Here is a 12,351-nt window from a genome sequence, read left to right on the forward strand (position 1 = left end):
ATACGAAGACAATGCTGCATGCATAGCCCAATTGAAGGGAGGATTTATAAAAGGAGATAGAACGAAGCACATTTCACCAAAATTATTCTACACACACGATCTTCAGAAAAGTGGTGACATTGATGTGCAACAAATCCGTTCAAGTGATAATCCAGCAGATTTATTCACTAAATCTTTGCCAACTTCAACTTTTGAGAAGATGGTATACAAGATTGGAATGCGGAGACTCAAATATTTGAAACAAGGTTTTCATCAGGGTGAGTAAAATACGCGATGCACTCTTTTTCCCTTACTAAGGTTTTTTCTATGGGGTTTTCCTTATAAGGTTTTTAATGAGGCACCTAGCAATGCGTATTACTAAATATGTGTACTCTTTTTCCTTCACTAGAATTTTTTCCCACGTGGTTTTTCTTAGTGAGGTTTTAATGAGACACATTATCTTTTAATGAACATTCAAGGGGAAGTGTTATAAATATATTATATTATGGATGTTCATTTAGTACTCCGTTGTAAATAATCTTCCTGAAGAAGCTTATCCATATGGGACTCCACCGTAAATATGTTTATCCATTTAGTACTCTATTGGAAATAAGCTTCCTGAAGAAGCTTATCACTTCGGTACCCGGTTATGGATAAATATTACCCTCGGTAGAAGATTATCCATACTGGGTATAATAAGCTTATCCATTCAGTACTCCGTTATGGATAGACATTGCTCTCAGTAGAAGATTATCCATATCTGGTATAGTAGCAGCTTACACAGCAGCTTGCAGTAGCAGCTTACACAACAACTTGCAGTAGCAGCTTGCGTAGCAGCTTACACAGCAGCTTACACAACAGCTTCCTTTCTTCTATAAATAGAAGAGATTTCAGTTCATTATGTACATCATTTTGAATTCGAATAATATATCAGTTTCTCTCTATACTTGTCTTTACTTTATAGTCTTTATTTTATAACATCTATTATGTTTTTAACTTCCATTTGTCTACATCATATAAAATCAACATAAAACTCTTACTGGTTTGATTGTGCTGATGTAAATGAGCTTCTGTCTTGTTTTATAGAGTGTGTTTAGTAAGATAGCCTCAATTAGCTGGACGTAATGAATTGTTTGCTCGTGGTTGATTGGTTCAAGACATCAGCCATCCATTATTCACAAAACCTCCAAATAAATTGTACCATTAAATGGATGACCTGGGATCAAATCCTCCCTCAATGTCATCTGGGTTGAGCATATCGCACAAGGCTTGCCTAATGCGGTTTACTTCCCCTGTGTGATTTGCAAGCTATTGCACAGGGGGCACCAAGTGTAGAGGCTACGGGTTTCCCTTCTTACCAAAAAAAACTTTGTACCATTAAGTTATTTCTTTCTCTTTTTTTTGGTGGTTATAAACATGGTGTTCGAATCAGCCTATACGTATAAGACTATAAGTACACAAACTTCATATTATAACTTGATAATTAGCATTGTTAAATATGGAAAACATCCAAGGTCGATAAACATCAACATCTTAAAAACTTCACTAATGTCAAGTCAACAATCCTCTCTTTTTCAAGCATAATGCTAATTCCAGGTTGTCTTGTTGTAATCTGTTAACAAGGTCAACATGACAATATGATCCACACAAAATTACAATAGGGGATCAGACACATTACAGGAAAAGTGTAAATATTACCATTAACTTAACTATTCACACACTCTGCATTCAAACTCAACCTACAACCAAAATGCCTCCTTTGTACTCCAGTGCTTTCCGAAGATCGTTGAAGGATTGAAGAAATACCAACTACATCACCTATACTTCATCTCTCTTTTCTGTAGACGCCTTTCTATCATGCTGACTGCTGAACATCTCTGCTAGCGAGGGTATTTTTGTCAATGCACTAGAAAAGCTTCGGCTGTGGTTGTGTTCCACTTCTCATCATAGCACAGAACTCCTCATAATTGATCCTACCATCCTGTTTAATTTGAAGAGTCGGTATGAGATTAACATGCTAGAGTTTCAATGTCAAGCGTTTTGTTGTAAGACCACTTACATTATCAGTGTCCACCTCTGCAATTATTTCCTTTATGGTCGCCTCATCGCCCATACCGTACTCCTTCATGGCGCTTTCCAGTTCATCTCTCGTGATAAAGCTGAATAACATTAACAACAAAAAGAAAATGAATATGTTAGAAGAAGAACGGAAGAAGAACGTGAAATCGTGAGACTTAAACAGACCACATTTCACTTATACACTGTAGCCTCCAAGTGTAGAAACAGCCAGAGAGAGATCAATGTGTTAGATATTCCATTACAAAGGTTCGACTTTAGTTCTTGATTATATAGACCATAATACTGCTAACTTTAAAAATGATTCGCCTTAGTGGTTCATGCTCAGTAAGGTTTCTTGATGCAACTACCATATATTAGACACTACGAGGGTCTATCTAATTCTGGAGTAAGGAGTAATTATGGCCGTATTAACCCCCAAGAGTGTGGCCTAGTGGTCAATAAGTGGGTTGAGAACCATGAGGTCTCAGGTTCAACTCCAGGTGAAGGCAAAAACAAATGATTTCTTCCCATCTATCCAAGCCTTGGTAGATAGAGTTACCTCGTACTTGTTGTTGGTGGAAGGTAGCAGATATCCCGTAGAATTAGTCGAGGTACGGGCAAGCTGGCCCGGACACCACGGTTATCAAAAAACATTGCAACAGAAAGTGACCGCCCTTTAAGTAAATGACACCTACTAACCACCTCTGGCTGATCCTATCCATAACTTGAGGAAGTTAAGCAATTAGATGGCTTAGGAGGTTTTCCTCTAATATCCCAATGGCTAGCGGCAAAAGGAATCACTTGGGAAACTCCAGACCTTATCATTTTATTATTTACCCTGTTGATGCCACAAATCTATCCATAATCCGCATAAAGGGATATGTCACTATATTTATAATATAAGATATGAATAGCAACAAGGACAAAACTAGGTTTTTCTTTTGCTTCTGAAAATAATTTTCCTTAATTATCTAGATTGGCATGTGGTATTTATGCTATACTCACCAAGACATTAATCAAGAGTTCATTCAGACAGTTTTAAAAACAAGAAGTTTTAATCATCTCTATGGACTTACCCACTGTGGTCCTTGTCGAAATACTGAAATGCTTTAAAGAGATGCTCATCCCTTTCAAGCCGATGTCTATGCATTGTTGCAGTAATAAACTCGATGTAGTCGATTGTTCCATTTCCATCCACATCAGCCTGAACGTTGAATCATTTACATGATAAACGTGTACAAATTCGGTCAGCGGCTAAGATTAAAAACAAAGTTAAATCTAGTCAAAGGCATCATACTTACAGCTTCCATGAGTTGCTTGACTTCGGTCTCTGTTAGCTTTGATCCAAGCCGAGCCAATCCCGACTTCAATTCTTCATAAGTGATTGTGCCACTATTGTCTGTATCAATGTTCGCAAACATAGCTTTTAGACCCTTAATTTCTTCTTCAGATAAATTTTCCGCAATGACCTGGAAAATTACGAATGTAACAGAACATCAAGAGGTTATAAATGCTGATATCAACATCTTGCTTTGACTTGTTAGAAATCCAAGTACACCTTTGCCTAATGCAGCAACTGTAATTCGTATACCTCTGCTAAATGAAAGTCAATCTACTGATATGAAGACATCTTGTGAAAGGAAATGAACATCAATTAAGACCTTATTCAACCACAAAAGACACCTTGTGAAGGGAAAAATCAGGTGGTGTTAGAAAATTTAAATAAAAAGAAAATTTCTCACAGAGTTGACCAAACATATAGACATTGTGTAACACCTTCCAAGAAAAGATGAAGTTAGCATGATTATAGTTCTACTTCCAACATCAAGTGCGTAGAAAATGCTACATCTTCTAAATAATTCAGTATGTACGGCATATCTGATATCATTTTTGCTACTGAAAAACCAGTAATGATAGTCAACGATTCTCATTTACAGTAGACTCAAAAATACTAAAATCATCTGCTGTGCCAAAATAAGAATGCAATATTAGATTGTACCTTCAATGCAAGTTTCTTGAGCTTGTTCATTGCTCTGAACTGTTTCATTCTGGACAGCACTGCACTGTCTATTGGCTTGTCTGATGCTTCTCCCATTCGAAGCCATGGATGTTCTGTAGAAACAAGCACGATGAGTGCTAAGTATTACACAAGCAAGCAGAACTTAAATGCAACAAATAAAAAAATTAAAAAGAAAAGAAAAGCTGCAAGAAAGCAATGCCTCTTGCTTTCAGTCAAAGACTTAAGAACCTGGGGAAGCAAGCTGGAGGGGGGTCTCTCCCAAAGGTGTGGTTATAAGCGGTCGATGAAGGTAGAACAAATACCATGTCATACCAGGGTTAAATTCCAATAGAGGCAACAACAACAACAACAACCCAGTATAATCCCACTAGTGGGGTCTGGGGAGGGTAGTGTGTATGCAGACCTTACCCCTACCTTGGGATATAGAGGCTGTTTCCGATAGACCCTCAGCATTCCTCCCTCCAAGAACGCTCCACCTTGCTCGGGTGACTCGAACTCACAACCTCTTGGTTGGAAGTGCAGGGTGCTAACCACTAGAGCAACCCACTCTTGTCAAAATTCCAATAGAGGCAAAAAAAGAAAAAGTTAAAGTGATTTCTTCCCATCGGTCTAACCATAAAGGATAGTGTTATCCGATATTCGTATTGATGGGAGGATGCAGGTCAGTGCAAGGACCAAAGCAATAAGTGCATGATATGTGTCTTTTACACATGATTATCACTTAATTGTGCTTTTTAATATGAATTCTTAACTCAATTTATCTTTTAACTATGGAAAATAAACATGGTTGGTGCATGCACCGAGTCTGGGTTAGTTTTTCCCATGCAAGTATTGAATGGAAAAATCGAGGTGCATGCAAGTTGGTCCAAACACCACCAACATCAAAGAGAGAGAGAGAGAGAGAGAGAGAGAGAAGGGGGAAGGTGGAGAGGAGAGGATCAATTCGACTTCCACAAAACCAAGAAAGACACATTGTGCATAGGGAGCTCAATGTAATGTTCTGACACCTTTCATTATACCAAAAAAAAAAGGAAGCAGAAGACAAACAAGAAATTGTGCTGCTAGTGACTCAACAGAAGCATGAAATCTTGAAAAGAAATGAAGACTCAGCATTGAAATCCATCCAATGCCCATTCTATGTTACAAGCTGCCAAGTGCCAACAAAGGACCAGAACAGAAAGGTTTACTATGAAATATACTTGATAAGCTGTAAATATTATACTGGCTCAGTCTTCAGTTTGTTCCACTTTAGTAATGTCCATAGCTGTCATAAGTCAAAGTTGAAATAACAAAGCCATTCCTCTTCTAGTGTTACCAAAATCACCGATCCACTTAAAATGAGTGAGGACAGTTATCCATACTGGAAGTTTTATTTCACCATTCTTAGAGATTCCCTCATGATGGTCAACCCCCTCCCCCCAAAAAAAAGTATAGGTATTGAGTGGAAGATTACTTTGAGAGTCCTGGTCTTGGTTTCATGAGGGATTCTCAGAAATTAACGCATGAGAAATCTAATTAGTGAATTCAGATTCTTGGAAGGATTAGTTGTGTGTTACACAAGTAGGTTGAAAATATACAAAGTTTGTACATGCTTAGTGACGTCCACTCACATTGGTAGGACAACGTTATGCAAGGCAAAGTGAAGGCATTGAATGTGGTGGTTAACTGGCCAATAGTGGAGGAATTTTGGGGATAAAATTCTATCATGTGTGGTTGGTGTTAGATAGTTCCTGATAAATACCCCTTACCTCTTCTCCCCTCCCCTTTTGATTTCTGCAACCTCGAATAATAGGTAGATATTATGCTACCCTTCCCCTCCCCAACGCCATATGAGGAGATCCGGTAATCTTAAGGATGAGGAGATGGAGCATGTGTAAACCACCAAGAGGGCATAAAGGTAAAAACACCCAACTTCTAATCCCTCACCTTCTAACCCCACCCCCTTGAACATCTCATTATTTCTTTAATTTTTTATTGACATGTATCAGTTGTTCTCGTAAAAAAATTGTTTCTTCTTTTATTTTTTTGATAAGGAAAAAAAGAATTATAAAAAAAATGGTTTCTTCCTTATCAATTGATAGTTAACCAATAAGTTGGAACTTGGAAGAAATCAATTATTGTCTCACAAAGACCAAAGATACAATATCAAATAATTTAAGTCTCAGTTGAAACAAAGTTGAGGTCCACTATATGAATCATCGGTGAGCATTCCAGTATATTCAGTCTACGACTAGTACTTTGCTAAAAGATAATTTGTTTTTCAAAACAAACTAGAAACTCTTTAAAACTAGAGGTTCTCTATATCTCAATTTATCTCTACACAGCATACAAATCTCTACCCATACTTAAAAGGCTACTCTAAAACACAAAACCTAATGAATTGTACAACTAATTAAACCTTAGTTGAAACCAGTAGGTAGGCGTATATCCTATATGAATCTTTTGCTTTTATAGTATTCTGTTGATAGCTAAATTTGCATTGATTATGGGAGAGTATAGACCTTTTGAGATAAACTCCCTCCATGTGATTTTTAGTTTTACCTTGTCCTCTTTTAGACCTCAAGTGTTTTATGAGTTTATGTTTGCCTTCGCGAATGAGAATTCGAGAACTTGTCGGTTGATCAGGTAGCTTGCTCTCTGGTCTTTCATTGATCTCTTCTACCCCTCAGCCCCTCACACTATGACAGATGCGTGCTTATACATAAAGTTTATGTGGAAAAAAAAGAAGCAAAACTGAAAGAGAGAACCCGCTTTATTATGATGCTCTAGTTACCAAGATAAAAAACAAAGGAAGAGCGAGGTATGATTCCTAGTTCGTAATCAATAGAAGATACCAAAAGAAGAGCTTTACCCAATTTAAAGAATGTAGAAAGATGTGAAAATTGTGTAGATATATTGGCATATTCCGTGTAGTAATACTTTATGTAAAGGGTTGAGTCTCAGAATGGGCTTGCACCCTTTACCGGAAAGAACTCCTATCGCGCCCTTTCTTATTTTTATATGGATTCACCGATCAAAAGATTTCTTATATGGACCTATATTCCTAATTTTCTTCCAACGTGTACTATACTATTGGGATTCTTTTCTACTGAACCATATAAAAAAACTACTCTTTTTCATCTTTTCAGCATTTTAGTGTTGAATAATGCATGTGGAGGTCTATGTATAACATGACCAAATCATCTAAGGCGACTTTCTCTCATCTTATCCTCTATGTATACTACTTGCACTCTCAGCATGATGTGATTATTTCTAATCTTGTCCAGAACTGTATCACCGCACATCTGTTTTAACATCCACATTTCTGAGAACTCATGTTGTAGATAAGTTACAGTCTTATAAAACATAGCTAGTCACACCACTGTTCTATAAAACTTGTCTTTAATTTTGGTGTAAATCTTCCAAGCCCAAAGAACTCCATTTCAGTCATCTTATCATTTCTATGTGTGACGTATTCATATATCAAACCACTCTCTTGGATAAATGCCTTCACCAGATCACTGTGTTTGTTAGTGAAGCAGATCCATAGTATATCCAAAGTTAACACCAAGAGACAAGCGATATTATACGAAGAATGATAATGTATTTAGCTCTGCTATAGTCAAGACAGTGATTTCATCAATGTCTGTTCTGGTCAAAGTCAACTGGAGGAGGACTGCAACTTATACTCATAAGATAAATACTAAATGCATAAGAAACTTTAAACATGAATTAACCCTATTACATTGAAAGAAATATGGATGTAATGTACAACGGCAGAAAGAGAAGAAATCACAGCAGTAACTTTTGATTACACAAAGGGGAAAAGAGAGAAATACCAAGAACTTGTGCTGAAGTCATTCTCTTCCTTGGCTCCTGCGTCAGCATTTTTCTTATAAGGTCCTTGGCACTATTTGATATGGATGGCCATGGATCACTTTGAAAGTCAATTTCTCCTTTTAGTATGGCATTAAATATTCCCTTTTCAGTTTCTGCAAAGGATTTGGCAAGAGACATAATAGATAAGTAGAGCAAATAACAGTAAGTACACCATCTTGTTAAACTTTGATCGCCGTCCTTACCAGCCCAAAATGGAGGCACGCCGCTGAGTAGAATATACAAAATAACACCTGCACTCCATACATCTGCTTCCTTCCCATAACTACGCCGCAATACTTCAGGGGCAACATAATATGCACTACCAACTATATCCCGGTACACCTTCCCTGAAATTTATAAATGAAACATAAGTTCATCTAATGTAGATCCTTAAAAGAACGGTGGAGGAAACAAAAGCAATTGAAGTCAACTGTGGTAATGATCTATGCGTAAATATTCAAATAGTGGCACAAGTGACAAGACAACACATGAAATAAAAGCGTTAAGAACAAATGTGCTATATTGAATGGGGATGCATGTTAGTAGTTCGTGAAAATCAGCAATACTACACAGCACCTAGAGAAACTTAGATCACAAGAGAAGAGGATGTGCTGTAAAGTATACCTATCAGACAAAAGAAAAAAAAGCGCGTGAAACAAAAACGAAGGTACTCTGTTTCATTTTTGTTTGACACATAGTGGATTTATCCTGACAACTCTAACACTTAATCGACGAGTAGTATTTTTGTTCGACTGTCCCCTTCCTCGGAGATACTTAAACCCTTCAAAGGTAATCCTGAACGGAAGTAAAGTCTTGAGATATTTCACTAATCAAGTGCCTTCGGTACACATCAACAAACTTGTCTCTCCAGTAAATGAACACTTGAACAAATGCACTATGCAGACACTTTGGCAATCTTGTAACTAACACATTGCTTCACCTGGAAACAGGATTGATCACTGATGAGAGATGCTCTAACAATAACTTGCATTCTCGGTCAAAAAGTTTCACTTGCTCACTTTCACTACCCACAGATGACAGCAAGACAAAAGTTCGGGTTTAGTACACTAGATTGAGTCATGAATACAGCATAAAAGCCATCTTAGGTTATTGGAACTACGATAGCAACTGCAGCACTGGATATGGAAATTACAGCTCGCCTAACTCTTTTGATAGTCTATAGGCAATACTTCTTGCTTTGATGGTAATCATTGAGAACTTGCGTGATTGGACGGACCGATGTAATTCTTGTTTAGCTAACAATTGAGAATAGATCTTCAACAAAGTTTTTTTTATGACCGTGGTGTCCGGGTCAGCTTGTGCGCACCTCGACTACCTCCATGGAATATGTGCTACATCCCACTAACAACAGGTATCAGGTAACTCTGTCCACCAAGGCTTGGACATATGGGAAGAAATCACCTACTGTTTTTGCATCCGCTAGGATTTGAATCTGAGACCTCATGATTCTCAACCCACTTCATTGACCACTAGGCCACACCCATGGATGCATCTTCAACAAAGATTTGCTTAACCAACAAGCGCATCTTTATACTCTACCCTAATCATATCTTTACTTTTTGAAGATAGATACTACTTTTAGTGTCCCAGTAAAGACGTTCTTTTCATCATGCATTGAGAGGCACGTTCAAGCAATAAAAATCATGAAAATATAAAAAGATAACATAATATTAACAAACACAAAAGTTTATTCTAAAAAACTCAGCTATAATGTAATTAATCTCGAGGGGCAAGAAACTGACCTTCTTCAATGAAGACAGAAAGTCCAAAATCGGTTGCCTTGAGCTTTGCATTTTCATCCTTACTAGTCAGTAAGAAATTCTCTGGCTTAAGATCCCTATGCATAACACCCATGAAATGGCAAATGTTAACAACATTTGCAATCTGTCTAATAATCTCAGCAGCATCCTTCTCCGAATAATATCCCCGAGCAATAATCCTATCAAACAACTCTCCTCCAGCACAAAGTTCCATCACGAGGTGCACTGAATGCCTATCCTCATACGCGCCTTTAAATTCCACGATATTTGGCTGGCCACTTAAATGCTGCATAATTTGAATTTCCCTCTTCATATCCTCCCTATCATTCTTACGCACAAGCTTCCTTTTCAATATAGACTTACAAGCATAAGGGTTCCCCGTGGAATTCTCAGTACAATGATATGTCACTCCAAACTGACCCCTACCTAATTCTTTCCCAAGTGTATATTGCTTCCTAATATCTTCAAAAGGCTTTCCTAATATGTTATTCAAATGGGGTCCTTGCATTTGATCTTGGGTTTGTGCCGGCTGCGCGGTAACAGTATGTGCTTGTGGCTGTGGGCGTGGCTGAGGCTGAGGCTGAGGTTGAGGCTGTGGCTGTGGCTGATATGGCCTTTCTGGTTGATGTTGTGGTGGCTTCTGATATTCTTGATTAGCATTTCTTCTTGTTGCCCTATAACCCCCCTTAGCACCTTCTCGTGTATACTTCTTGCTAAAACAACCACCCATTTCTACAGTTTATGTGAGCAAGATTGAATTTTTGGACTTTAATTCCTCAAGAAATCAAGAATTTGGGGGGTTTTACAGAGTAAAAGATTGTAACTTTGTGAATGACTAAATCAAGATTCAAGATTGTTGGATATACTTCTAGCTAAAACAACCTCCCATATATCAAGATTGAATTATTGGATTTCATTTCTTCAAGATTTTACAAGAAAATCAAGAATTTGGGGTTTTATAGAGATGAAAAGCTTGGAACTTTGTGAATGACATAAAATCAAGATTTAAAGATTTGAGGGGTACAGTACCTAAAGATACTGCACAGATCAGACAAGGGCAAAGACTTGAACACTATACATTGACTTGATTAAGCTCGTGGAGTTGTCCATAGAAATGCTAGTACTTTAGTTTGATTTGTCAAAACTTTGTTTGTCAGCTTTTCGACTTTTTTTTTTTTTTTTTTTTGTCTACTACCCTTGTTTCCTGGGGTTTTCCCCACTAGTGAAAAGAAATGCAGATTTCTTGTGAAAAAAATAGGTAGGCCAAGTGGTTATTTATTTAGGGTCTTTTTAGCAATTTAAAAGTCAAACTTAACGGTGTGTTTGATTCGAAGTAAAATGTTTTATGTCCAAAATATTTTCCTCTAAAATAAGTGTAATTTTCTTATTTAATTTTATGACGTTTGGTAAACAAACAGATAATATTATTCCAAAAATATTCATATATAATCTAAGCAAACACTACCAAAAGTAAGGTATAGGCTGGGTGAGGGATTGGTAATGAGGAGTCAGATGAGGTCAGGGAGTGTGCATGGGAGGCGGGGGATGGGGATCGGGTGTGTGCCGGGGTAAGGGGATAGAAGACAATCAGAGGCGGAATCAGAATTTGAAGTTTATAGGTTATGAATTTATCACAGAACTCATAGCTCGTCTTAGTTATTGAGCTTGTAATTAAATATTTATACATACTTAATAAATTTTCTATTATAAATACAATATTTAAGTAAAAGTGACTAGGTTCGACTGAACCCGCATAAAATATTTAAGTAAAAGTGACACTAGCTTCGCGCCTGTAAAGGCTTCAGTGTGGAATACCAGTTATGGAACTTGTTTTTTCTACCTCTACTAGGAAGTCATTTTCCTTATTTTTATAGGAATTTATTTTCCTAAAATCCAAACCATCTCACCAATCAAATAAGAGAAATTGAATATTAAACACACCCTAAGTTGTCGTAATCAAATCAAAACGCGTAAAATAAGAAAATATTTCCTTGTATCTGCAAATTGAAAAAAAAAAGTGATGAAAGAAAAAAGATGTCTAACTGGAAAGTACACTCTTAAAAAATTGTCATTAGGTTCCACAGTCTAATATGTTTGGTGTATATAATATATCACTGCTACTCGTAACTCTTGTTTTTGGCCGAGGAAAATAAACAAACTTATAAAAAGGGTACCTTTTTCAGTTGAGAAGAATAAGATGCTGACTCCACCCTAGTCTACCAAAGAAAAGTTGAAGCAATGCGGTAGAGTGGTAATCCTTAATTGAAAATTTCGGGTTTGAAAATTCTGAGTATGAAATTGCCTTTATTAGAAAGTGTTTTATCCCTAATATGAAATTTCCAGCGCAAACCAGACTTAAACGAACACTGGATGAAAAAAAAAAGTTTAAGTTTCTTCATGTGATAAATAGGAGGGGAAATGAAAAGAAAAAGATTTTATATAATATTGGAAAACTTGGTTAGTGCAATAGCAAAAACTCCTAGGCTAAGTGTTCATTAAACAAGATTAAGGATGTGTTTGGTATCAAGGACAATATTTTACAATTTTACCATATTTGGTTGGCATAAATGTTTTGAAAAATATTTTTCTCATGAACTCCTTTTTCGCCAATTGGAAGAAACTGTATTCCCTATCAAGAGAAGGGAAAATATTTTC

At 36.9% G+C, this 12,351-nt stretch overlaps 1 protein-coding gene across 1 annotated transcript; it reads right to left on the reverse strand.

Moving 5' to 3' along the window:
• Window positions 1-1,446: 1,446 nt before the first annotated feature.
• Window positions 1,447-10,583, reverse strand: LOC107759366 (calcium-dependent protein kinase 21-like; the record flags this gene model as incomplete). The annotated part of the gene is given in 8 exon segments (NM_001324640.1): window positions 1,447-1,960; window positions 2,039-2,138; window positions 3,114-3,241; window positions 3,339-3,506; window positions 4,037-4,149; window positions 7,876-8,028; window positions 8,119-8,262; window positions 9,679-10,583. Coding segments are annotated over 8 exon segments (1,629 nt in total). The 3' UTR covers window positions 1,447-1,885.
• Window positions 10,584-12,351: the final 1,768 nt, after the last annotated feature.

The sequence above is a fragment of the Nicotiana tabacum genome, chromosome 21 (assembly GCF_000715075.1).
Source record: "Nicotiana tabacum cultivar K326 chromosome 21, ASM71507v2, whole genome shotgun sequence".
Classification (NCBI taxonomy): Eukaryota; Viridiplantae; Streptophyta; class Magnoliopsida; order Solanales; family Solanaceae; genus Nicotiana; species Nicotiana tabacum.